The 26,714-nt window shown below is 54.2% G+C and overlaps 9 protein-coding genes across 9 annotated transcripts; 5 read left to right on the forward strand and 4 right to left on the reverse strand.

The window, feature by feature from the left end:
* Window positions 1-1,358: 1,358 nt before the first annotated feature.
* A1O3_00985 (uncharacterized protein) lies at window positions 1,359-1,851 on the forward strand (the record flags this gene model as incomplete). The annotated part of the gene is made up of 2 exons (XM_007731134.1): window positions 1,359-1,513; window positions 1,668-1,851. The coding sequence occupies 2 exons, from the start codon at window positions 1,359-1,361 to the stop codon at window positions 1,849-1,851; spliced, it is 339 nt and encodes a 112-aa protein (XP_007729324.1).
* Window positions 1,852-2,022: 171 nt separating this feature from the next.
* A1O3_00986 (uncharacterized protein) lies at window positions 2,023-2,522 on the forward strand (the record flags this gene model as incomplete). The annotated part of the gene is made up of 2 exons (XM_007731135.1): window positions 2,023-2,082; window positions 2,283-2,522. 2 exons carry the CDS (start codon window positions 2,023-2,025, stop codon window positions 2,520-2,522), a joined length of 300 nt encoding a protein of 99 aa, XP_007729325.1.
* A 595-nt stretch (window positions 2,523-3,117) lies between these two features.
* A1O3_00987 (uncharacterized protein) lies at window positions 3,118-4,668 on the reverse strand (the record flags this gene model as incomplete). Its single annotated transcript, XM_007731136.1, has 1 exon — window positions 3,118-4,668. The coding sequence occupies one exon, from the start codon at window positions 4,666-4,668 to the stop codon at window positions 3,118-3,120; it is 1,551 nt and encodes a 516-aa protein (XP_007729326.1).
* Window positions 4,669-6,194: 1,526 nt separating this feature from the next.
* A1O3_00988 (uncharacterized protein) lies at window positions 6,195-8,704 on the forward strand (the record flags this gene model as incomplete). Its single annotated transcript, XM_007731137.1, has 7 exons — window positions 6,195-6,405; window positions 6,533-6,665; window positions 6,831-7,022; window positions 7,201-7,352; window positions 7,400-7,626; window positions 7,822-8,093; window positions 8,305-8,704. 7 exons carry the CDS (start codon window positions 6,195-6,197, stop codon window positions 8,702-8,704), a joined length of 1,587 nt encoding a protein of 528 aa, XP_007729327.1.
* A 2,455-nt stretch (window positions 8,705-11,159) lies between these two features.
* Window positions 11,160-13,205, forward strand: A1O3_00989 (uncharacterized protein; the record flags this gene model as incomplete). Its single annotated transcript, XM_007731138.1, has 4 exons — window positions 11,160-11,258; window positions 11,352-12,009; window positions 12,182-12,367; window positions 12,649-13,205. The coding sequence occupies 4 exons, from the start codon at window positions 11,160-11,162 to the stop codon at window positions 13,203-13,205; spliced, it is 1,500 nt and encodes a 499-aa protein (XP_007729328.1).
* Window positions 13,206-13,976: 771 nt separating this feature from the next.
* On the reverse strand, window positions 13,977-15,557 carry A1O3_00990 (uncharacterized protein; the record flags this gene model as incomplete). The annotated part of the gene is made up of 1 exon (XM_007731139.1): window positions 13,977-15,557. The coding sequence occupies one exon, from the start codon at window positions 15,555-15,557 to the stop codon at window positions 13,977-13,979; it is 1,581 nt and encodes a 526-aa protein (XP_007729329.1).
* Window positions 15,558-16,648: 1,091 nt separating this feature from the next.
* Window positions 16,649-17,881, reverse strand: A1O3_00991 (uncharacterized protein; the record flags this gene model as incomplete). Its single annotated transcript, XM_007731140.1, has 2 exons — window positions 16,649-16,775; window positions 16,899-17,881. 2 exons carry the CDS (start codon window positions 17,879-17,881, stop codon window positions 16,649-16,651), a joined length of 1,110 nt encoding a protein of 369 aa, XP_007729330.1.
* A 2,060-nt stretch (window positions 17,882-19,941) lies between these two features.
* Window positions 19,942-24,402, forward strand: A1O3_00992 (uncharacterized protein; the record flags this gene model as incomplete). The annotated part of the gene is made up of 1 exon (XM_007731141.1): window positions 19,942-24,402. The coding sequence occupies one exon, from the start codon at window positions 19,942-19,944 to the stop codon at window positions 24,400-24,402; it is 4,461 nt and encodes a 1,486-aa protein (XP_007729331.1).
* A 473-nt stretch (window positions 24,403-24,875) lies between these two features.
* A1O3_00993 (uncharacterized protein) lies at window positions 24,876-26,436 on the reverse strand (the record flags this gene model as incomplete). Its single annotated transcript, XM_007731142.1, has 2 exons — window positions 24,876-25,178; window positions 25,405-26,436. The coding sequence occupies 2 exons, from the start codon at window positions 26,434-26,436 to the stop codon at window positions 24,876-24,878; spliced, it is 1,335 nt and encodes a 444-aa protein (XP_007729332.1).
* Between the last annotated feature and the right edge of the window lie 278 nt (window positions 26,437-26,714).

Consider the following 26,714-nt stretch of genomic DNA (forward strand, 5'->3'; position numbering starts at 1 on the left):
TGCTTGTTTGTCTTGTGCTTGTTTGTCTTGTGCTTGTTTGTCTTGTGCTTGTTTGTCTTGTGCTTGTTTGTCTTGTGCTTGTTTGTCTTGTGCTTCTGCTTGTGCTTGTAAGCGATGGCCTGCTGCACATGGACATGAACCAGCGATCTCAAAGCAATCGTCCAGACCAAAGAGGGAGGAAGGTGAAATGCAGGAATATGGGGATGAGGACCCAATAGAGCTGCATTCACATTCACCCTACTGTAAATGCAGTTCTCCTGTACCGAGTGCTCTGTACTGTATAATGATACTGTATGCTTATGCTCCCGGAGGATGGCGTCTATTGTCTAGCAATATACCCGAGTCAGAGTCGGTCGGAATAGACCTCTGTTGTCCTGCCGGCCCAGATCGATGCCACTGCACTGTATGTGCAGTACATCAGCTCGTGGCTTCCTGACGTTAGAGGCTCATACGCACAACTGAACTAAATACCCGGCCAGCCTAACAAGTCTCGAAGCTGGATATTGCATTGTCCCTTCAGGTTGTCTCTCCATGGCTGCCGTGTTCTGTACATAGATCCTAGATCCTAGATACTCCGGGGGTCTTAGTCCTAGCCTTAGCCCCAGCCCTTTCGGAACCCGGAATGTGGAACATGCTGCTACCCGGGGGGAGGGGTGTGGTGCTGGTGTTAGCCACTCTACATACAAGTCTACGCTAGTCCTTGAGCACAGTTAGTTACAAGGACGTTGGTTTTAAATATACCTACTGTACACATACACACTTGGAAAGGGGTCTCGATTCTGAATATTGAATATCGAAAATTGAATACTGTAATTACTGATCTTTCCTAGTCCCTGGAAGGCTGCAAGTACTCCGGTGTTTCATCTTGATCTCTCGCAAGCGCAACCACACTTCATACACATTTAAAATGGTATGTGAGGGAATGTTTCGTCCCCCCCTGTCGGCCACTTGAGTTTTGACTGGTTGACTGGTTGACTGGTTGAATGGATTCTTAGGCGTCGACACGCCAATCATCCGCCTCCTCGCTGTTGCCGGGAGTGGCCTTGGTCACCGGCGGAGGACGTGGCCTGGGGCTGGCCATTGCCGTGTCATTTGCGAAATCGGGCGCCAGGGGCGTGGTCCTGGTCGACATTCAGGACGATGAAACCATGAACGGCGCGAAGGCCGAGGTCGAATCTCATGGAGACAAGGCAAGTCCAAGTCTGTCTGCAATCTACATTCTACATTGTTGCTCAATAGTTTGAATTCTGTTTCTGTTTGGTCTGATCTGTTCTCTGTTGCTTGGATCAGGTGTATTTTGTATTTATTTCTATTTTATTTTGTATTTGGTTCTATTTGATCTGATTGTTCTCTATTCCATGGGCAAAGCCAAAGCTGACCCAGCCCTGGCCACGGCCACGAGGCTGTCACAGGTCAAGTGTTTGCCCATCCGAGCCAATGTCACCAGCGAGGCCGAGTTCCAGGGTGCAATTGCGCAAGCAGTGGCTGAATTTGGACGCATCGACTATGCCGCGTAAGTTCTGACTCTGATTCGGACGGATCCGGTCCAAGATCCATCCACATGAGCCTCGCAAATCCGTCCATCTCATAGGCACCATGTCCAGTATCGTAGGTATCATGTCCAGTACTTGTCGTGACTAACGGTTCGGTTGTTGGCGACATTCTAGAAACTTTGCCGGCATCGGTGGCCCCCATAAACACATTTCAGAAATCACGGTGGAAGAGTGGGAGCAAGTGCTGGCCGTCAACACGACCGGAGTGTTCATCAGCACCAAACACGAGCTGTTGCAGATGATGAAACAGGACTCTGTCGAAGTGTACGTTCCGTTCGGGCACCTCCTAACGCTCTGAATAGAGTATTCCGTTCGGACCTCCTATCCTATTCAGAGGATTACTTGGCCTATTCAGAAGACTACTTGGTGTCGCTGTAGCTGTCCATTGCTGACAGATTCTAGTGAGCCAGGACGCGCGCCTCAAAGGGGGTCGATTGTCAATTGTGCCTCGGTGAACTCCATTCAGGCCATGGCTGGGACGGGGATCTATACCGCTTCGAAACATGCTGTTGCTGGTCTGACCAAGGCTGTGAGTGCACATCCACACATACCCCCCTCTTTGTCTCTCGTACAGTGGACATGGAGGGAAGTGTTCTACACACATATCTCCCCTTCTCTCTCTCTTGTACGTGTGAATGCACAATGGACATGGAGAGACTTCAAGTGTTCTACTATACATGTATACATATGTATGTATGTATATATGCTAACCTCCAACTCGGCCTCAAGGCAGCCTTAGAAGCTCGACAGCACGGCATCCGCGTCAACGCCCTGTCGCCCGGCTTCATCTTGACCAAGATCGCAGAGCCCGTGGTCAAATCCGACCCGCAGGTCTACGAGACCTGGAAGACATTCGAGGCCCGCCAAGGCCGACAGGGCAAGCCCGAGGAGATTGGTGACGCTGTGGCCTTGTTGTCCTCGACTCAGATGAGCCTGGTCAACGGTCACAATCTTGTCGTGGATGGGTGAGATTGAGATTCCTACATTACACCTACACATGACCTGACCTGATCTGACCGGGAAACATGCTGACGCGAACGTACTCATTAGGGGCTTCACGGTCAACACGACCACTTATTAGACTTGGACGGCCCGCGAATGCCTTGGTAAGATTCTGAAGCCTGAGCCTGAGCCTGAGCCTGAAGCAGAGGCAGAGGAAGTTTCAAAAACCCTAGTCTATTCAATAGCAAGTACCCTAAGGCCTACATAGACACAAACTTAATGCTCTCCTTTGCAATCTCAGGAATGGGGTTGGGTTTCAAAGCAAAGCATACGCACTAGGCATTGTTGCAGAAATACGTGTGTAACCGACCCGGTACATTGACCCCGTCGTATCGAGGCACGGTAGCTGAGCTGGACGACAGTCGATACCACTGCATGTTATGTTAACTGGTACAGTCGATGCCACTGTAGATTCCCTGCTCCACCAGTGTTATGTTACTGGTACAGTACTATATCCTTACGGTAGTACAGAGTACCTGGTCCAGCAACAAACCTCTCTCTTTCTTTCACTTCTTTCAAACCTCTCCCTTACTTTCACTTCCTTCATTGAGATCCTGATCCCTCAACTGGGACTGTCTCCCTTCGTCTCGCTTGCTGCGTTCTCCCCCGCAATTCTGCCAAATAACAGGGCGGCGCCAATAGCATAGCCACCGCCAGGGTAGATGGACTTTTCCAGGCCACCGACGACTTCACCAGCGGCGTAGAAATGCGGAATCGGCCTGCCGAAGCGATCGAGCAGGCGAGCGGCGTGGTCGACCCTCAAGCCGGCGTAGGTGATTCCGACCTGGTGGGAGCGCACATCGGCGGCATAGTAAGGCGGGGAGTCGAGCGGCCACATTTCAGCCGACTCCTTCCCGTACTCGGGGTCCTTGTCTTTGTCGTTCACGACGTCGCGGTTCCACTTGGACACGGTGTATTCGACGCTCTCGGGCGGCATCCCCGTCAGACGGGCCAGTTCGGCCAGCGACGAGGCCTGGATGATGCGGCCGCTGGCGATCTCTCGGTGCAGAGTCTCGGCTTCCCAGTTCGACCGCATCTTGAACCCCAGCCCGTACGGATCCGTGTTGGGAGGGTGGTCGGTGGCGTAAGTCAGCGCCCGCGTGTCGAACACCCCCCAATACCGCGACCCCGGCTGGTTCACCACCGTGGGCCCTAGAAACGTGTACGGGGCCAGCTCGTTGACGAACCGCTCGCCCTGCGTGTTGAGGTACAGTAGCCACCCAGGCTTGTACAGGTCGACGTCCTGGATGAAGTTGGGCGTCGCGTTCACCCCGCCGTTGTTGACGTTGACCACCGTCCCGCCCACCGTCGTCCCCAGGTCGAGCCCGTCGCCTTGGTTCGTCGCGGGCCCGATATACCATGTCCAGCCTTCGTGCTTGACCGCGTCGGGATAGTACTGGCTCAGCTTCGACAGGCTGGCCCCGAACCCGCCTGAGGCAATGATCACCGAGTCGCCCTGGAAGACGCGGCCGTCTTCCGACCTGAGTTCAATGGTGTCAGTGTCACCATTGCTGCTGGTGTTGGTGCTGCCATCACTACCATCGGTGGCCGGGCTGGTACTGGTGTCACCATTGGTCTTGGTCTGGGGACTTTTTGTTTTGGTTGGGATCGTAATGCCTGTGATTCTGGTGTTGGTGTGAACCACCACTTTCCGCTCATCAAACGCCCTCACAATCGCATGGATGATGGCCGCTCCGCCAGCCGGACCTCGCCCGCCCGTGTCGCCACTGGGTATGTGGCCGCGCGCGTTCATCTCCGTGCCGGCCACGTACAGGTCTTCCGGCCGGAAGACGACGCCTAGGTCCTCCAGCCAGGGAATCAGATCACGGCATCCATCGACGATGGTCTCCAGCAGTTTCAGGCTGACCGTCCATTGGCAGATGGCCGTGTAATATGCGATCAGTTCCTCCCGGGTATCGTGCACGCCAGCCTTCTTCTGCGTCTCCGTCCCCGCCGCGAATATCACCCCGCCTGACATGGCCGTCGCGCCGCCCAGGTGGTCGCTTGACTCGAGCAGCGTCACCTCGGCCCCGTGTCGGCTGGCCTCGAGGGCGGCTGCCACGCCGGCGCCGCCACTGCCGACGACCAATACTCGTGGTGGTGAATGAGGCATGGCTGTAGTTGTAGTTGGTTATACTGCCGCTGCCGCCGGGTGGTCTGGAGCCAGTGAGTGGGAATGTCAATGTCAAGTCGGCTAGGTGACCTCTTGTTCACTCTGCAACAGACATGCCAATGGCAACTTCAACCCTTGTGTACTGAGGTATCAATGGTGAATGGATAGAATCAGACCTCGTTCGGAGGATATCGAACAGCGTTAGGCAGGTACATCATGTAACCTTCACCCATTCGGGACCGGGATCGGAAAATAACTGGTCGAGTAGTACCCGGCAGAATGTAGGATCGAATGCCAGAAGGGCGGCACCGGGAGTTTGATGGCATTATAAATGATCTCCTTCTGGTAAACATAGGGTAGTTCTATTGAGAGCAGTGTTGTTATGAGATACAAGAGACCTCAGGTAAACGGTACCTGGTGCTACCTGAGGCACCTGCGACGTTCGGTGTAAGCATGAAGGGACTGAGGAGGAGTATCCGCGTCCGTATTCCGTATCCGTATCCGTATCCGTACGGAGTACAGTGTGCCCTAAACCTATGGCGCTAAGGACTAACTGCTAGCTGAATGCGGTGATAGTGGTGCCACTAGCGTCATCCACGCACTCTAATGTGTACTAGGAAGTTAGTGAAACGCGGGGTATGGACCAGCCATAAATCTACACTAAACCTGTTCAGGTATGTGGTGGGAATACTCTATTGTGAGCTGCATGCCCATGCCTCCTCCCTACAGTAACTGAACTTCTCTTACGTACTACAGAGAGACTGTCTACCAGTCGGCAGAGAACCATACGGATACTTAAACGACAGAAAAGAAAGGGGCGACGTGGCACACCATTCCACAGTCCTCCCGCATTTACCCATCCCTTCTCATCCTCTGCACAGTATCGGTAGAAGCCACTTCCGGCCCGATGACAGCCACACAACGAAGCCCAGCTGCAGCTCCAGCAGTGCTTGGGAAAAAACCCCAGCAGGAGCAAACTTGTACTTCCGGCTCAAACCCCACGGGGCGGCTCGCTCGGTCGCTCGGTCGACTGAATGTGAGATCAGTTCACCCGACTCCATGGGGTTTGCTGTTGGTGTTGGGTGTTGTGTTTTGGGATTTGCCGAAATTCCCCCCCACCTCAAGACAGTCGGAAGGCGGATCCAGTACACATCCAGCACAGGAGAGGGCGGTTCGCCATGGCAAGCATTCATTCGCGGTCAAAACGGCCCTATCTGCGAAGAGCATCCTGGCAATGGCTATGGCTATGGCTATGGCTGTGACTATGTGAGGATCAGACCCGTGACGATCTTCAATGAGTGTGCGTGACCGACAGACTGGGGAGGGGAGAGGGAGTCCGCTCTCCCCTCCCCAGACTTGCAGGTTGTTACCCCCGGGACAACGGTGCATTTACTTATATGCAGCCGGGCATGGCATTTAGCTTGCCCTGCATCTCTGCCAGCAGTTGAACTCTGATCATAGCCATCTCCGTCCTGTGACTGCTCAAATCAGATCAGATCAGAACCGCCATCATTCAAGAGGCAGTCATGGACCGAGTTTCGATCACACTGTCGCCCACGGCCATCCTTGCCGTCGCCATTCTCACCTCATATCTTCTATGGAGAACTTTCCGCAAGTCCCAGTCTCTCCCTCTCCCGCCAGGCCCTAAAGGACTCCCGATCGTGGGAAATCTATACGACCTCCCACCGGAAGGGTCTGTGGATTTTCTCGAATTTGCAAAGCACCGGGACTTGTATGGTGCGTCAAACGAGCGTTTCATTATTAATCCTTTGTTAACACAGGTTTGGGCGGATCGAGCTGGACTGAGTTTTCAGGAATCTCAGATGACTGTCACTGACATGGGGCTTGGATTGAGATACAACAGGTCCTATCAGCTCTCTAAAAGTGGTTGGCACCACTATCATCCTCCTCAACGACAAGCAGTGTGCAGTGGACATACTGGACAAAGAGTCCGCCAAGACTGCCTCTCGGCCGGAGTCGACCTTTGCCTACGAATAGTACGCATTAAATTTCCTTTACTTTGATATCACCACTCTACCTTGACGTTGTTATGATCCTAAGATACTGCCGGTGACTGTTCTGTTCTGTTCTGTTCTGTTCTGTTTGCGGCCCTGACAGCGTTGGCTCTGAATGCTGTGCTGACACAGGAGTGTCTTTTGCAGTGCCGGGTTCAAAAAGTCGCTCGCCTTGACACGCGACAGGAGACTTTTCAGGGAGTACCGCAAAGTCATGGCCAAGGTGCTCGGGTCGCGGAATGCCGTCATGAAATTCCATCCGCAGCAAGAACTGGAAGCCCAGAAGTTTTTGCTGCGGCTGCTCAAGGATCCTGAACATTACCCAGAACATCTTCGAAGGTAAGTCCTGCCCTGATACCATCACATCTTTAGTATACGAGCACAAGAACTCCGTCTTTCAAACTGAACCGAACGTTGAATGAATGAATGAATGAATGGACCATTCCATCCATCCATCGATCTTGGGTTGATTGAGCAACTCCGAACCATCACTAACGAAACAACGTGCCCATTCCAGAGAGGCAGGAGCCTTTATTCTCAAAGTCACCTATGGCTATTCCATCATCCCCGAAGGGATTGATCCGCTGGTCACATTGTCCGAGTCGCTTCTCGAAAGGTTTGTCTACGCCACCGCACCAGGAAAGTGGCTGGTCGACTTGATTCCCCAGGGTAAGTTTAGGAGAGCAAGCCATACGGATTGATGCTAATTCAACCAGTGCAATATATACCCGAGTGGTTTCCCGGAGGCGGATACAAGAAGAGCGGTCGCAAAGTCGAGGCCGTGGTGCAAGAAGTGATTGAGAAGCCATTGGCCTTTACCATCCACCAGAGAAAACAGAACAAGCACGTGCCGTCGTACGCGTCCGATCTTCTGGACGATAACGAGCCTCACGACATGGTGTCATGGACTTCCATGGGCATGTATATTGCTGGTGCTGACACGGTGAGTACAGTAGTACTTGGTGTACTATACACTGCACTGCTATGCTATGATACGATATGAGATCATGGCATAGCATATGCAAAGCCCACCTCAACCACCTCAACCAGCAAGATCAGATCCTGGTTCCCACTTGCCTGCTCCGAGCACTCCCATCTATTTACTTCTACAGCTGACTGATACTCTGTTATTTTCTAGACCGTCGCTTCGCTCAAAGGCTTCCTCCTCGCCATGATCCTCTTCCCCTCCGCGCAGCGCAAAGCCCAAGACGAAATCGACCGTGTCGTCGGCCGGGACCGGCTCCCCCTCCTGTCCGACCGCGACAACCTGCCCTACATCAACGCCATGGTGAAGGAAGTCATGCGCTGGCACACGCCGGGCCCGATCGCCCTGCCACACAGGGCCGATGAAGACATCATCTACAGGGGCTACTTGATTCCCAAAGGTGCCACTATCATGGTCAATGCCTGGTGAGCTCATCCATCCATCCATCCAATCATCCTGAACTGTGTTGGGTACATGTTTGCTAGTGGTGGTGGTGGTGGTGCCATTGGTTGTTTGTTTCGGCCCAGCCATCCCAACTCAAATATTTGCTATCGGCGATCGTGTGGTGTGGTGTGGTGTGGGTGGTTTTCTTATTTACAGTACCCTTAGCTGACATACCCCTCTCACTCCTTGTAGGTTATACAACAACGATCCGAGTTACTACGCCGACCCCCGCAAATTCTCACCCGAGAGATTCCTCAAAGACGAGAACCACGAGCCGGAAACCGACCCGACCGAGAACATCTTCGGCTGGGGCCGCCGCATCTGCCCCGGCCGCCTGGTCGCCGACAGCGCCGTGTTCGTGACCATGGCCCAGACTCTCGCCGCCTACACCATCAGCAAGCCCATCGGGCCGGACGGCAAACCAGTCGAGCCGGTGGTCGACTATATCCCGGGCATTGTGGCGCATCTTCGCCCCTTTGGCATCGACTTCAAGCTGCGTGATCCGAAATACGAAGACATCATCCGCACGGTCGAGAAGGAGGATTCTTTTGATTCGGGTGATGCTGAGATTCTTGCAAAGGTCAAATACTAGGACTGGTGACTGGGACTGGTGACTGGGACTGGTGACTGGGACTGGTGACTGGGACTGGTGACTGGCACTAGTGTTAGTATTGGTATTATTGTCACCGTTCCTTGGTAGTGTTGGTATTACCATCACCGTTCCTTGGTAGTGTTGGCACTGTATGTCATGATGGCCATGTGTTGCTTTGCGGTTTGGGAATCCGATCCGATCCTGTCTGGTGAGGCTGCTTGCCGACCCTGACCCTGACATGATATACTAGTACGGGTAGTAGTAGTTATCAAGTGTATGAGGATGTGATGGTTGATGGTTCTTCGGTATTAAATACTCTCACTGATCACTGGTCGCTGTCAGGGGTGGTCTGACATCGACATCGACATCGACATCATCGCCAGGTTTGTACTGTACCTCTGACAGAATGAGCGCATCTCTCGCGAAACAACCGTGCTTTCATCTGAGATCAGCCTTGCATCACTGAAGCTAGCATTTGGCATTTGGCATTCGTTATTGGTATTTGGCCAATATACAGTAGATGATAGATGCTGTAGCCCGTAGCGTAAGGCTAACGGCCAAGGCCGCCATATTTCGCCTCCAGTCTTTCCCATATTTTGTCGTCTTCCCTCTCAGTCTCGGAGATAGAGATGCAACTTCTTTGTGTCTGTGGGCACGGGACCATCTCCCTACGGTCTGGTCCCTTGCGCACCAGTTTCTTCGCACAGGCTATTCGCCGTGGGAAGTGGCGGACACGATGCTGCTAGGCAGTAGCATCATGTTTATGGCTCTTTATGTCACTATCTCTTTCGCCTTCGGACAAAGGACCTACCTTGTTACCTGGACGATATTGGAATAGTGAGTCCACGACCAACTACGTGTATGAAGCCCTAGGTTCGTCGTGTCTCATCGGATTCAAACCACAGAGTGAGAAGGCGATCCATCAGTCAAGTGCAAGGCTGCGAGGCTACAAGGCTATACTCAGCCTCGGCCAGTCACGTGTGATCACGATGACGCAATTCGTCGGTGGCCGCAGCCTCTTGCACAATTTGAATCCGTGAGTGACAATTGTGACCGGGAGCCTGGAGTTGCCATCGCAAGGCTCATCTTAGTGGACTCCCGTTGTTGGAAGACCTCGTCGGTCAAGTAAGACACGCTTACAATTTGTCCGTCATACCAGATCCTGGGGCTGGGGCTGCCGAGTTTCGTCCTGCGCTTCTGGCCCTGCTGACCTGCGCTGCATCCTCATCCGTCCTCTCTGCTGGTAACACGTCGAAATGCCGACTGCCTGCAGAGATCTGTAAGAAGAGATTAGATTTCATCTCATTATCCCTTATCCTCCAAAGCAGCCCTTCCCCTTCCCGACGTCGCTGATCCATGTGTCTGGGTCTGGCTGTCGGACGTCAGCCCGCACGTGTTGCATCTTGTCGAGAATAGGAGGTGCAGCGCGGCGGTCGACGGAAACAAGACCTGGTCTATGCCCTTCCCCCTATGCCCTCCCAGTGGCGATGGCCTGTGAGGATGAGGATGGGCTTGAATCTCAATGTCGCGGAGAATGGCGATGTTGAAACAACAATCGTGACGACGACCGTCACATTACGGAGTAGTCCAACTGATAGCCACCATCCGCTGGGTCCGGGTTCCGCTGGGGCCTGCCAAGGACACAAGAGGTGACCCAAGAGGTCTTGGTATGGCGACTGGGGGCGGGAACACGTCCTCCTAGCTAAGCTCCTGGTCCGGCAGCCTCGCGAGCGCTCCCATGCCAAGGCCTTGGTATAGCTCCACTGATAAGGGCAACACTGTGAAGGCGTCGAGCTCTCCGGAACGACGGAGAGTCTTTCAATCGTTCAGCACCGAGGCAGACGCAGACACAGACACAGACACCCCTACGATCTGCGATCTACGTACTATCGCCTCGTCATGCCATGCGAGATGGGGCGGTGAAGGCGCCCTACCCCTACCCCTCCCCCTCCTTCTCGAGAGGATCCAACTTCAACTTGGAGTTTGTTGTGCTCAGCATAGCATCGACAAGCCTAGCCTTGCTTGGATACCATCGGATCCCAGGTCCAGGTCCTGGCGGGACGGGTGGGATGATCTTGTCGTTTCCGCAATCAGACAGGCATCTCGGTGGCGGTACGGAGGACAACGTGGCTTGCCACGTTCTCATCCCCTGCAGAAAAGAGGAATCATTTTCCTGTTCGGGATTCGATGTTATCTCTTGGCTCGAATGGCCGAGCCTCACTAGGTGTGTACACTGTAACCGTACTCCGTACAGAGCAGTGCTTAAGAGGTGTTGGAGTCGCACAACCCCTTGGCCATCCCTTCCACTTCTGTTCTGTCTTTACTGCCTCTACTGTCTTCTTACTCTTTCCTCACACTGCTGCCGCCTTTGACAACCTCGAGTTTAAGTTTGAGATTGAGATTGTATTTTGCAGGGTTGAAGTTCCTTACTAGGCCTGAAATCCCAGAGATCAAGATGTCGGAAATCCCCCCCGTGACAGAATGGCCAGACTACAAGGTCGATCCTCAGGGCGGCGACCCGCTGACCCAGAACCTCAACGCTCCATATGACAAGGTACAGCAATTCTCAAGTTGAGCTCAATATCAATCTCATGCTTTGCCATGAGTTACTATGAGACCACGACTGACACCCGTTCACTTGGGTTAGGGCGATCTCTGCTGGATTCTCGTCTGCACCATCCTCTGCTGGCAAATCACGCCGGCGATCGGCTATCTCTACGCAGGCATGCACCGGCGGAAAGCGGCGCTGACCATGATCTTCCAATCGCTGTTCTGCGCCTGCGCGTGCGGCATCCAGTTCTGGATATACGGCTATTCCCTGTACCAGTCGCACACGACGAACCCGATGCTCGGCAACCTGAGCCTGGCGGGCCTGCACAACGTGGTGGCGTCGCCGTCGCTGGCCAACTCGGACATCCCGGACATTCTGTACGCGTGTTTCGGCTTCACCTTCGTCACCGCCACCGCCATGATCCTGGCCGGCGCCATGCTGGAGCGCGGCCGCCTGTGGCCCAGCATGCTCTTCCTCCTCTGCTGGACCACCTTTGTCTACTACCCGCTCGCGTACTTTGAATGGAACCCCAGCGGCTGGCTGTATCAGCTGGGCGTGTATGATTTCGCCGGCTCCGGTCCCGTCCATATTGCCAGCGGTTTCTCCGCCCTGGCCTGGAGTCTGATGCTGGGTCCTCGCATCGGCGACCACACCGCCGGCGAGAGGGCCAAGATCGTGCATTTCAAACCACATAATCCGTTCCTCGTCGGCATGGGGACCTGCTTTATTTGGTTCGGTTGGTTTGCATTCAATGGTTGGTTTTCCTCCCTTTACACCTGGCGCTGAAGCCAGAATACATACCACATACACATACACATACACACACACATACACCTACACCTACCTACACCTACACCTACACATAAACATACATATACCCAGGCAAGGCTAGTAATCCCTACTGACGAGTTGGGCACACATTATAGGAGCCAGCACGGCCAATCTCTCGCTTCGCTCCATCTATGTCGTCGTCAACACCAACCTGGCCGCCTGCGGAGGCGGCATTGGCTGGACCCTGCTGGAGTACATGCACACGCAGAAATTCAGCATCATCGGCTTCTGTTCTGGCATCATCTCGGGACTAGTTGGCATCACGCCAGCGGCAGGATACGGTGGGTTTCATTACCTATGTTAACATGCCCATATCATGCCCATACCATCAAGCCCATATCATCAAGCCCATATCATCAAGCCCATATCATCAAGCCCATCATCAAGCCCATCATCAAGCCTATATCATCAAGCCCATATCATTCTTTGTATTGATTACTTCCACCCCAAAATCATCCTATTTTTGCTGCCCTCCCTCTTCTTCCTGTTCGACTCTTCCATGTCTAGCTGCGGTTCCACTACTACCTAATCTAGATGGCTAACTAACCGTTTTTTTGCTCAGTTCCCGTCTACGTCGCCGCACTAGTCGGCCTCCTCACATCAATATGCTGCTTCTACACCAACAAGTACAAATACCTGATCTCGATCGACGAAGGGCTGGACATCTTCGCCCTGCACGGCGTGGGCGGCTACATCGGAGACTTGCTCACGGGGCTTTTCGCCTCCCGATGGGTGCCGGCCCTCGACGGCGTCAGTGGAGACAGCTACGCCGGCGGCTGGTGGGACCGCCACTGGATACAGCTGGGCTATCAGTTCGCGGGGGCCACCACCTGCGCCGCCTGGAGCTTCGTCGTCAGCTGTATCTTGTTGGTCGTCATCAATCACCTCCCCGGCTGTCATCTGCGTGTCAAGGAGGAGGACGAGGCCCGCGGCTTGGATTTCAAGTATCTCAGCGACGCGCATTGGGACTCGGAGGACACCGCTGGAGGGACTATGGGCATGCATATGCCTGTTAGCGAGGGTGTTCCTTTCACCGGCTCGGGGCCGGGGAGTGAGAGCGGGAGTCCGGAGAAGACTGGGACAGCCTTAGCCGGTGCGGGTCCGGTGAAGAGGGAGTGATGTGGTAGATACTGTATCCACTTACTGTACGTACAGAGGAGGATATTCGACGCTGAATTACATAGAGAAGAGAACTATTCGACGTTGACTGTACCTGTATCTAGCTGACTGTACCTGTATCTATAAGGACGGAGTACTCACCTGCCATTAAGCAGTTTTGACACCGAGCAAAAGTCCTCCGTGCTCATACTATACATGGTCTTTGACACGAGAAAATCAACTACACGTACTCCGTACAGTAATTAACTAGCCAAGACCCAAGGCCTAAGGGTGGGTGTCAAAATATCTAACGGGTTGTCCGTTTACGCTCTTCTACTTCAACCTCTTCTATCTTCTCATCGACTTTATCGTTTGCTGTAATTATAGTGATAGATCAAAGATAGGCTCCTTTGGCCGAGAACCCGTTCTTTATTTTGACACCCACTGGTGCCACCCTTGGCCTGACTACATGGTCTTCTGCTACTTCTGTGTACATACCACTGTACATACTAGCCCTAACCCTAACCCTAACCCTAAGGCTTACGCTAGACTGTGTGGGTGGTCAAGGTAGAGAGAGGTGAATAGGATAAGAGGTCGGTCCAGGTGAATAGAAATGTCAAAGGTTGAAATGTTCCATGTTCGCTATCAATGGGTCGCAGGGAGATCGCAGGCTCTATAGTGTATAGTACGCCTAAAGCAGCCTTCTGGTTAAAGGGCAAGGCTGGGAATGCCCAAGTTAGTGCCTACAGTAAGTTTGACAGATAAGAGGTCGGTCCAGAACAGTATCCGCTTCTATACGACATTACGGAGTACAGCAAGAGACCCCTCCTTTCGGTGGCACCGCCTCCTTCTCCACGCCATGCCTTTCTTCCTGATCAGCCACAGGGCCATGGCACCGCAGCTCCCGCTCCACAAGCCCAGGACGGTGAAATACCAGCCTCGGCCGGCCGCCGCAAGCAACGGCTGCAAGACGGCGACGCCGGCGGCGGCCATTGCGCAGCGGGCGATACTAGCGGCCGCGGCGGCCGTGCTCGGGCTCTCCGGGAAGACATCGACAAGAAGGGTGTTGTAGACGGTGTAGAAGCAAGTGCCCCAGAAACCCTGGAGGAATTGAAGGGCCAGCAGCACTGCTGGGTGGACGTGATAGTGAACTGCCCAGCCGTAGCCGACAAGGCCGGCCGTCGAGACGAGCAGCAGCCAGCGGGATCCGCGAGACCGGGCTCGTTCGATGGGGAAGTCGAGCAAATCGTCGCCGGAGACGTGATCGATGTTCCAGTTGATCTCGCGCGCCGTGGCCCGGTAGTTCCAGTCCATGGCTTTGCCGACGCAGAAGCCGCCGACGATGATGCCGACCCCGCGGGGGAGGTAGGCCAGACCGATCTCCAGCGCGTTGAAGCGGTATATCTGCTGATAGATGTCTGGAATCGCGGCGACCAGAGAGTAATCGACCGTGTAGAAGGAGGCGTGCATCCACAGCACGAGGAAAGTGTCGCGGTGGAAAATGATGCGCAGGCATGCCGCCGGGTTGCCTATCCTCAACCTCGCACGGATCCTCGGTCGAGGAGTCTCTTGACTGTGGCGGAGGCCCTCGTTCGGGCTGCTGAAAGGCTGAGGCTCTCCTTCCCTGCTGGGCTGTGCATGGGTTAGAGCCCCCTTCTTCAGAAGGCTCCACCATGTGCGCTCCCACCAGGGTAGACGAGCTCTCCCCGACCCGTCTGCCACGAGGACTCGGGCCGTCTCTGGTAGAAGAAGGCCGACCAAGAACACCAACGCCGCAGCGATGATGACCAGGGCCCGGAATACCCATTGGAAGCTCCCACTGGAGTAGACGACCCAGCCCCCGATGACAGGCCCGATGCACGCACCCAAGTTCAATGCCATGCTGACCGGACCCAGCATGCTTCCCCGCTCGCTTGGGACACAGACATCGGCCACAACCCCAAAACTGACGGCATAGGCCGCACTTGCACCTAGACTCTGCAGTGCACGCAGGCCGAGCAGAGCGCCATAGCTGTCTTGATTGATGGCCAGTCCCAGATTGGCGACCAGATACAAGGACAATGTGACCAGGTAGACCGGCCGGCGCCCAAGAGAGTCGGACAGTGGGCCAAAGACTGCTGGCGATATTGCCTGGAAGATGATATATATGGTGATGGTGAGATTGATGGCCTGCGACGAGGTGTGGAACCGATCTCTCAACAGCGGAAGAAGCGGGAAATAGATTGTCGCCGTGAGCGGCGAGGTGACTGTGGCGAACCCCAGAAGCGCAATGAGCAGTCGCTTCTGTCTCTGGCTGAAGACGGTATATGGAACAGGAGTAGGTAGGGTCCCTACCGCCGTTGCAGTGTCACTCACTTCATCCTTGCGTTCCATCATCCGACAAACTTCATGGCAGGGCCAGAGCGGCCCGGTGTCGTGGGCAGAAAGAGAGTGACCTCGAGGAGCTTTTAAAGGAGGACAGGGATATGACGGTACTGTACTCCGTACAATGCGGGGGTTATGTACGGTAGGAGGTCCTCAGGTTAAGGTCTCCTCCCCCAAGGTCGACCAGGGCAGCCGGCCCGACTGTCAACCGCTGTTGCGCACACGCATGAACGCATGAACGCACGCACACCTTTGCCTAGCACGACTCACAGTACGGAGTACGTGTACATGTCCTTTCTGGGCGCGACATGACCCCTGCCTGAGATGGTGATGGGTGATGGTTATATTGTAGGTGATGGGTGATGGATTGTTTATTACTGCAGTGCTGTGCTGTGCCGTGCCCCTCTCCGCTCTGCTCCCCTCCCCATTTCTGGCAATACTGGCCGGCCATCGCAGTGTCATATCTAAAAGAGAGACAAGACGAGATACATGCATGATACATACATGCCAAACCCGGTGAACCCCACGCGGTTTGGCAAATATGGAGGTGGAGGTGGAGGCATCGTAGACCTCAGCTGAGTCCGATGTTCGCGCCGACCCCCCGACTTTGCTGGTCCAAATCAGCCTCGGCCTCGATATCTGTGTACTACCTACCTACGGTGGAGGCGTACCATCACGGCATTTGCCCCGGCCTTGCGGCCTTACCGCCCAGACTGTCGGCGGCGATACCCACCACCCACCGGTATCTACTACATATGTGGCTGCAACATGGCACTGCAGTTGGTTTAGATCTGCCCCTGCCTTTTGAAAGCCGGGCCGGTATCCAAGAGCCAACTCAACGGGTTAAGGAGGCTCTCAGGAATCTAGCTTGAAATATAAGCAGGCTCACCGGGAATCTGGCGCAACGACCGGGTCTGGCTCGCCGGCCACCACCTCGTCCACCCGGCGGTGGCGGAAGAGGCCAAGAACGCGTTCAAGATGACCAAGTGCCAGGGCATGAAATACACCATCATGCACACCGAGTTTGGACGAGGCAGTGGTACACAAAAGTGACACCAGCTGCAGTGGTAGCGTCGAGGATATGGACATCCCAAACCCTCCTAAGGCTTGGTGTGATCTCGTTCCTGCGACAGTGCGACCCTCTCGGCATCGGTCAGTTTCGGAGGACCTTGGTCTTTGGCGAACGGGGCATATTTGTCAATGAGATGATACATGTCATCATACGCGCTAGGAGAGAACAATGCGTCAGGCTAGTTTCTGTATATATTGCTTGATTAGGAGGACGGGGACAGGGGTAGAGACAAGGACAGGGACAGAGTCAAGAACAGGGATAGAGACAAGAACACTTACGTCTGGCGCACGGCTTTCCCAGACTTGACGTGATTGACCGAATAGATGACATTGTAATAGATGCTGTACAGGCGGTTCCGATCGTCCCATTCCTCACGTGGCTCGCTGGGATGATTGTACCGCAGATATGTTTTGGTGTAGACCTTGCTGTGGATCTTGTTGTAATGGCAGCGCCAATCGCCGATCTCCAGCTCATGGTGGGCGTACATGGCGGCCGCGTCGAAGAGATAGATCTCCCCCGTCCGGTAGGCGGTGCCGGTGTTGCCCTCCCACAGATCGCCGTGGATTAACGAGGGCTTGACGCTGCGGCCGTTTTGGACCAGGGCGTCGAGCAGGCGCGGCACGACGTGGCTCACGAGCCGGTCTTCGAGCCGTTCCAACTCGGCCCATGGTCCGTTGGTGGCCATGTCCAGCTCCATAACATGCTGCAACAGTCGCGTGAAATAGACCGTCCAGCTGCTTTCCCACCCGGCCACCGCCTGTGGGATCCGGCCCTGACACGTGGTGATGTGGAATCCAAACTGGCCCGTCGGCGAGACGCTGTCTCGGTGCAGCTGGGCCAGCTTCGTGCACAGTTGAGTGGGCTCGGGCGGTCGGTCGCTCATGTCGATAAATTCCGCTAGGAAGAAGTACGTTTCAGGTTCAGCTGAGCCTCTGGCATATTTTCCCCAGCCGTAGGGCTTCGGTACGAAAGAGGGCATCGTGTTGTACAGTTCGCTCATGGAATTGAATTCGCCTTCCATCATGGTTCGTCCGGCTTCCCCAGTGGCGCACTTGAGAAAGTATTGCATGGGTGTTTGGTCCGGGAGCTCGACTTCCAGACGTGCTGTGATGGTCCACGCTGACATTCCAAACTTGATGGCGGATAAGACTTTGCTGCCTTTCGGGAGCATTGAGGTCACGTTCTCGTCAACAGAGAAGTCCCCCGATATCTTGGTATCGGCCAGAATCTCGACGAAGGCTTCTTGGACAGGGGCAATCATCTCGCAAAACGGGTTTTTGGGTTTGCTGGATGGGGCGTGAAGAAGCGTCCTAGCTCTCGGGCAATGCGTGTAGAGCAAGCTCGAGGGCTGGATTCTGTAGCACGCCAGGAGGGGCCATTAAGTATTCTGTATTCTGTGTTGCATCCCATGGGAGCAGAGAGCTAACATTGTAACCGAGGCCAGCCTCCAGGGAGCTAGCCGATGTTGGCGCGCGCTGGACATTCTCAGAAGCAGGGATCTGAGTCTCACTGTTGGAGGATGCGACATGAAGAGGTTGAGCTGGTCGGGTGAGGAATGATGTCCAAACAACCTCGGGGCTGAACAAAGGACGTGCGATTGAGGAAGGAACACATGGGGCAGGGCATTGGCGGAAGGACCAGGGGCTAACTTATTAGTAAGGCTAAGATTAGGCTTAGGCCTCCTATGGAAGCCCCTGAGCCCCTAAGCCACCGAAGCCTAAGGAGCCCCTTACAGTAGCCTTAGCCCCTAAACCGTTAGGCTCAGGCTTAGGGCTGCCAAGGCTAAGAGTTATAAGACAGGAAGTCACGGCCGGGGAAGCACTTGCCGCCGGCCCTGTTAGAATCCACCACTGCAAACACACCACTGTATGTATGTACTCCGTACTCCGGATGTGTACTGTAAGCGCCCTGGAGCCTGAAAGAATTCCAATGGAGCCTGAAGAATTGGAGCCTGAAGAATTGGAGCCTGAAGAATCCTCCCTCTTCGCTTCTCTCCGTCCTCCTCCATTACAACCGCCCTCGTCAATTGAGACAGGCTACTGCACGCGACAGCCCCAAGCGCCGGCCCCTCCCTCTTTACAAGAAATATTTCCTTCAACCACAGACGTAGTCACTGAGCAAGAAGAAGAGCACTGCGGTGCAGTTACAAGCAGACATGGAACCTGCGTCTCGGAAGGGTGCATCGACATGGCCCACGCAGGTCATGAGTCGTCCTCACCGCAGTGTGCATAGTAAAATGGCTCTTGTGCGCAATGGGCAACACCCCCTGGTTGCGCATCAATTCGCCTATCTCGCGCCGATGTCACCCAAGGTTGATTGCGCAATGTCCACAAATATTCATTGCAACTAGGTATCAACAAGGATATGGCGCCTCGTCCGAGCTAAGTTTGAAGCTGTTTCAGCAGCATCTGCTGGGTGCCACACGTTTCGGTCGCGGTTGGTTTAGCAATGCCTCGAGAGTCAGTCATGGCCAGTGGCCTACCTGCCTTTCGGACCGCGAATGCTGAGTACTGGTACTCAGCAGACCGAGAAGAATTCTCTCTACAAGAGGCCTCTCTCTGGTGCTTCGCACTCACCCTGAATCTCCTGCTTTATTGAGTTCGATAGACCGCCCTCAGTCGAGCCTTCGGTCCGCCTTGCAGCAGTCGCGATCACGCTTAGGCAACTCAGTGCAGGGGTCCCTCATAATCACAATCATGGTCACATATTGATTCCTCCAATGGACCTCCTAGCACCGTGAGAGCACCCCCAGACTCTAAGTCACAGTTATGGTATGTTCTGGATTCCACTGGTGCCTTGGTGGCCCTCATTCTCACTAGAAGGCAGTTCGAGAGGTTACGTTCTAGGCTCGCGCATAGGAATACAGACGATGGCGCGCCCTCATCTGCACAACCAGCCAGTGGTAGCACCGACAGAAAGCGTTCTGCCTCTCCCTTCCGGTGGGCGCGAAAGAGCTCTACCTCCATAGCACTTTCATACCAGGCACCCTCCCATTCCAGCTTCGGCTCTGGGCAGGAGGCACAGGCGACGTCCTCGTACTCAACTGCGCCGTATGTGTCCAATTCACTTGGCCTGCACCTTATTCACAACCCCGAAACAAGGCCACTTGTCGACATTATCTTCGTACACGGTCTTGGTGGCGATAGTCGCAAAACTTGGTCCAAGAACCATGACCCGAGGCTGTTTTGGCCAGGCCTATGGCTGCCAAAAGATCGCCGGATCGGAAAAGCAAGGCTGTTCACCTATGGTTACGACTCAAGGATATTCGGTCCGAAATGTGTGTCGGATATCCCAGACTTTGCAAGGAAGCTGCTTTTCGACATGCATATGGGTAGAAGCGGACATGAAGAGAGCCTGGAGATTGGGAAGTTTCCCATCATCTTCGTGGCTCATTCCATGGGTGGACTGGTAGTCAAAAAGGCCTATCTACTGGGACAAAACGATCAAGCATACCGTGAGATGTTCGGGTCGATTTCAGGAATGGTTTTCCTCGCCACTCCTCATCGCGGCTCGAATCTCGCCAGCACACTGAGCTTGATTCTCGAACTCTTGTTGCAGTCGAAGAAAAGGTTTATTGCCGCCCTACAGGAACACTCTGCGGCAATCGAGGAATTGAACGAGCAATTTCGTCACGTCGCCCGAAGACTCGATATCATCTCGTTTTATGAGGAGTGTCAAACTCGAATTGTCGCCAAAAGTTGTATGATCGTGGAGAAAGACTCGTCGATCTTGGGCTACAGTGAGGAAAAGCTTCGTGGACTCAATGCCGACCATCAAGGAGTGTGCAAGTTCGACAGCGAAGTGGATCCGAACTACAAGATTGTTCGAGACAGCCTCAAAAGTCTTGTTGAGAAGTTTGGCCACAATGGGCGCGCGCCGTCACATTCGGGACACCCATCCACCACGAGCGAAGAACTAAAGAAGCTCCTTGGAATCCCCGATCCTCCCTACGAGGACCTCAGCACGCTTCTAAAGCGACGGGCACCCAAAAGTTGTAAATGGTTGCTGAAGGAACCCACGGCTCGGGAATGGCTAACAGACCAGTCTGAATCTTGTGTTCTATGGTATAACGCACCACCGGCTGCTGGGAAATCCGTCTTGTCAAGCTTTCTGGTTGACTACCTGCAGTCGGAGGGCTACGAATATCAGTATCACTTCTTCAATGCCGATGACCAAGGCAAACGATCGGTCAGCAACATGTTGAAATCACTGGCGTGTCAGGTTTCTTCCGTGCTGCACGAGTACCGTATCCAGCTCCAGAGCGTGTTGTCGGAAGGCCTTCCATTGGAAAAGAGCGATCATCGTTTGATCTGGCAGAAGTTATTCGAGTCTACGTTGTTCGGTATCTCTTCCAAACGACCTCTTTTCTGGGTGATCGATGCAGTAGATGAGTCAGAGTCGCCAAAGACCGTGGTGGGACTCCTTCAAGAAGTGCTGCAAAAGTCACAAACTAAGATCAAAATCTTCCTTACCAGCCGTCGCACAGACGCTCTTGCTCTGTGCTTCGACAAGCTCCAGCGAGTAGGTAAGGTGTACACAATCGATGGAGAGATCCAACAATATAACCAACAGGATATTCAGCTTCTGCTGGCGTCCGAAATGGAGTATCTGCCTGGGAGTGAGGAACTCAAGCAACAACTCGGTCCTAATATTCTGCAGCGTGCAAAGGGCAACTTCTTGTGGGTGAGCCTCGTGCTGGAAGAGCTTCACACCTGCCAGACGGAGAAGGACATCCAGGACACACTCCAAAAGCTGCCCGATGACATGACCAAGATGTATCAGAGGATGGAAGATGCCATCACACAGACATCGAACAAACAGAATGTCGAGCTGGCCAGACTGCTACTTCAGTGGGTGATTTGCACACCACGCCCACTGACGTTGGGAGAGCTCGAAGATGCGCTTCGCGGCGACCATACCGACATCTTGAATCTGAGAAGTACGATCCGAAGTCTCTGCGGACAATTCGTCCTCATAGATCAAACGGACCATGTCACCATGATCCATCAAACAGCACGCGAATATCTCACAACGGTCTCACAGAGCGCAATTGCTATCGACCACCAACATGCCCACAACACTCTTCTGGTCAAGACCCTCTCCAGCCTCTCTGCTTCATCGCCGAGCTCGAACTTGAGTCTGCTAAAGCTGGATGACCTGCAGAAAAAGAAGCCGTTCATTTTGTATGCTGCCACATCTTGGATTTACCACTTACGCCATGTTGACCGACTATCTGATCAAGTGATTGACAAATTGGTTGATTTTTTCAGTCAATCATTTGTGCTGGATTGGATTCATCTCCTTGCCCGTCGGAAGCAGTTGACGATCCTTGTCAAGGGAGCCAGAGAACTGATCACCTTTGTCGACGGCAATCGGAAATTGAATGTTGCCCGAAATCCCATGCTGCACCGACTTTCAGCACTGGAGCTTCTGGAGGGTTGGACCGTGGATTTGGTGAGGATCACAGGAAAATTCAGCAGACAACTCTTGTTGGAGCCCCGTGCAATCTACGAAATCATCCCAGCACTATGTCCTACCACGTCCGTCATACACCAACGGTTCAACCGTGGCCAGACTACCAAACTCCGAGTGTCTGGGGCAAACGAGTCATGGACTGATGCGTTCGCGCGCCTGTCGCTTCCTCACGACGAACCAGCCGTCAAGATCGCATGCGCGGGCCAGCGTGTAGCCGTGCTCAGTCAAAGCGGAACCATATATATGTGGAGTTCTGTCGATTTCCAAGAGGTCTGCACACTGCGACACCAGGAGCCCGTGACCGATATATGCTTCAACAGCAGGAGTGATTTGCTGGTGTCGGCTGGCTTGAGCAGCACAATTGTTTGGAAAATACCTACCGGCCAGATCCTGTTGCAAACTCCGAACCCAAACGGCAGCAGAGTATTGTCCATCGCATTTTCTGATCGTGACCGGAGAATTCTGACCGCGTCTGACGACCGAGTGGTCCGCCTTCTTCGAATCGATGAATCTATGCCAACTTGGAAGGTGGTGAACACCAATCTGCTGAGGGAGAAAAACGAGACCACTTCCGCCTTCATCAACACTCCTAAATGCCTGAAAATCAACCCTGGCGGGACACAGGTTGCCGTATCTTATCGGTCATTTCCTCTTTCGGCCTGGGATCTGGACAGTGGGCAACTCATCGCACGTTGTGTACGACCGCATACATTCCCGGATCTGGACTCTGACCCGTCGAGTACATGGTCTCCTGTGGACTCGTTCACCTGGAATCCCGTCACCGGCCATATTATTGGTATCTACAAGGACAAGACACTCTTCAAATGGCATCCTGTTTCAAGTGCATACTATGAGGTGGGAGCTTCCGCCGACGAAGTTGCAGCGAGCCCAGATGGGACGCTCTTCGTGACGAGCGACACCAACGGCATGGTGAAGGTCTGGAACTTTGCCTACTTCAGCCCTATATATCAGCTCACCTCGGGGGATCTCGTGAGCGGGTTGTCTTTCAGTCCAGACAGCACCCGGTTCTATGACATACGAGGACCGACCATCACTGCTTGGGAACCGAACGGCATGCTCCGTCTGGCGGAATCGGGAGAGACCTTCAGCGACACTGCTAGTGACAACCAATCCGGCACGCTTAATTCCCATCTTTCCCAGGCCGTCGCCCCCGAGTTTTCAAGCTTGACCGCTCTCGCCGCTGCGCCGACCGGGCCCAGATACGTGATGGGCAACGAAGACGGCGAAGTTTATCTTTCAGATGGAAGAAGCAGTTCGGTCTGTGAGTTGACCAAGTTCCACAACTTCTTTGGCATCAGCCACCTGGCCTGGGCCCCAAGCAGAGATCTGGTCGCTGCAGCGGACCTGGGCGGGGACATACGGATATTGCAACTTCAGGTGAACACGGCGGACATGGACATTGCTGGTCGGGATGGGATCCGGCTTCTACCAAATCCGGAGACCAAACTGGGGGATCGCACGGTTCATCAATTACTGATCGATGCGTCATCACGAAAGCTTCTGGTGATTAGCGATGACTTTGCACAGGTATGGCATGTTGCAGAAACTGAAAGCGCAGTAACAGCCACGGCCAAGATGGACCATGCGACCGAACGAGGATGGCTGAATCATCCCAGTCAGCAGGAAGCCATCATCGCGATCGGACCGGAGAATATTCAAGTGTTCCACTGGGACGACCTACGACTGCTGTGTCAATACCGGGTCGGCAGCGAGGCTTTCTCGTTTGCCAGGCAACCCACCCTGAATCTGGAAGGGGGCGGCAGCACAGTCATAGACACAATCCCGCGGGATACACGGCGTCCCACCTGGCATCCCGATTCAGAATCGACGGTCTACAGGAGCATGCTCACCCAGGATCGCCAGCATATGATGGCGCACGTCAAGGAGCAGCTGGCGCAAGGCAAAGTGCAGAAACGACTCTTGATTGTGGCCACGTCGGCCATTGCCATGGACATCAGGCAGGCATGCGAGCCGGGCCTCCTCCGCCCAGTTCCCTACTTGCGGATTCCGAGCGAGGTGGCAGAGAAGATCGAACTGCCCCTAGGCATCTTGGCTGGCGCACTACTCGTCTTCTTTGACCGGGACCTGTGGGTGTGCTCCATCTCTCTGAGTCCTAGACCGGATCCGGGTTCCTTCAAGCGCCATTACTTTGTTCCGAGAGACTGGATGAGCCGGGAGAACTTTGAACAGTGCTGTATGCTGGATGACGGGACTTTACTCTGTCCGCGGGAGGGCGACGTCGTCAGGGTGAGAAGCAATCTCCGCGAAATTTATCATTATCAGTGAGAAGATGGTGGTGTACTAAACTATAGTAACATGGTTGTAATTAATTCAAACAGTTTAGCTGGGGAAGGCTATATACTCCGTACAGTATACGTATTTACCGGGGATCCGTACCGAGTATGTCAGGTAACACTCCGTACTGGTACGTGTATTTAGAAATAGATACCTTAGATACTAAGCCTGCCTGCGGCCTACAGCCCACAGTACCAGTCAATGGCATCAATAGGAGGGCCCTTAGGCCAAGGGGCTTGTCTAGGTGCAGTATATCTCAACCACCTAATTAACCTTCAACCTGAGATCACAAGGCTCGAGTCCACGTCCAGGTTCACCTTGACCTCACACCCAATACACAGCCATCAGCCATCATCCATCAGCCATCAGCCATGCAGCCATCTTCCCTATTGACCCCTCTGGCACTACTCTGTACTGTGTCACGGCATTGCCTCCGCTTGGCCTCATCCCACCACCACCACCAGTCATGCCGACACGCTCCGCGTCCTGGTCTGCATGACTTCCACCGTCGAGGTGTGTCGCACAGTGACTGTGACGGTCGAAGTTGGAATCGACTCGAGCTCCAGCGTCCTGGTAGTAGGCATGGTCACGGCGACGGTGACTGTGTTTTCTGGCGCAGCAGTAGCAGTCGAGCTTGCCGCGGCTCCTTTTACTTCTAGCCGAGTGCGCACGATGGATGACGCCCTGACCAGGCTGGTGGTGGTCAGGGTGGAGTCGAACGAGACAGTCGTCGTGGCCGTGTAGGGTCCGGATGTGATGATGGCCGCCTGAACCATTTCAATCATCATTGACAGTCAGCAAAAGAGAGAGATGGTGTGGTGTACGCCCCCCAATATGTGTGGCAACAGCAACAAAATTGAACGGCCCAAATCAAAGAAATACAAGAGGTAAAGACTGAGAGTTACGGCCCAAATGAAGCGAAATACAGGAGGCAAGGAATGAGAATTACGGCCCAAATGAAGCGAAATAAAAGAGGCAAAGACTGAGACTTACCCCGGAAAATGAAGCCACAGTGGTTCCCGTGCTTGTGCTCGTCCATGTCACCACATCCCAGCGCTCACTCGAAGTCATGCAGGACTCCGATTCGAAATCGACTAGACACTCCTGAACCTGGACCAGATTCGGGATTGGTCTTTGAACCAACTCGTACCAGTGTGCGGCGTAGAAGGCCACTGGTCCCGTCACACCGGGTGGTGCTGAATCTGGTATTGAATCTGACGTCAAAGTAGATGGGGTGCTTGAAGCCCCCATTCGTCCAGATATCGACACCGTACCCGGTGTGGTGGAGGTGGAGGTGGAAGTGGAGGAGCACCCACCATCCAGCCGGTCGCTTGAAAACGTCACCCATTGATCACAGTCGGAGACGAAGACAGGGAGCATGCCAGCCGGTTGGATCGTGGTGCTGCACCAGGTCGTTGTTATAGCGCTGTACACCGTTTGACAGCCGTTGCTGTCCATCACGATCCTGGCCGTCTCTATTCCTGCAAATCCGTCCGCGTCCGTGTCCGTGTCCGTTTCCGCCGGCCTTGAAGCGAAGACGACCAACGACGATGACGAAGAGGCCCTGGTGGACGTAAAAACTCTCGCAATTCCATTCGGCAAGAGGACCGTGGCATTGACCTGGACGGGAAGGTGGTCGGAAGCACTGGGGGACGCGCCGGCCGCGGTAGGAGTAGAGGTAGAAGCCGAAGTCCGAGAGGACCAGGAGAGAGGGAGAATGGAGAAAGCGGCAGACGACGCCGGTGTATCGGGGCACACAGTGGCAACAGGGATCTGCATGACCGTGGTGGGAAATTGGTAGGATGATATCGTGACTACCGGTGCACTGGACGACGCGTAAGTGTGTAAAGACGACGACAGGGCGACCACTGGCGTCCCCAGGACTCCCACCCCTTCAACCGGTGAGTTGGGCTCGGCTTGACGTGGCCTGGGGTGCACATGAGCTTTGCCGTCGTGTTTGATCAATGCTGCGTCGATGGCCGCAATGGGCGCCGCCAGGGCCAAGAGCCAGCTGAAGAGCTCCATGCTTGTGGTTGGATTGGGTTGTCCTTGTCGCGGTCACACGAAAATGATGAGCTGTCGCCAAAAATCAATCTATGCCTTCGCCCGCGAAGACTTTGCTGCTTTTGAACAGAACAAGGGAAGTGATTGAATAAGTCAGATGTCGAGTGGCAGGGCAGCCCAGTTTCAAGTATGTAGAGGCCATGCGGCATCGGAATGTCCCAAGTTAAACGACAGGTATGTGCCCACGAACTGGGCCCTTGGCCCCGGCAATCCCTTGCTGCACAGCTCCAGGCCAGGAA

Source organism: Capronia epimyces, assembly GCF_000585565.1.
Source record: "Capronia epimyces CBS 606.96 chromosome Unknown aczIQ-supercont1.1, whole genome shotgun sequence".
NCBI lineage: Eukaryota > Fungi > Ascomycota > Eurotiomycetes > Chaetothyriales > Herpotrichiellaceae > Capronia > Capronia epimyces.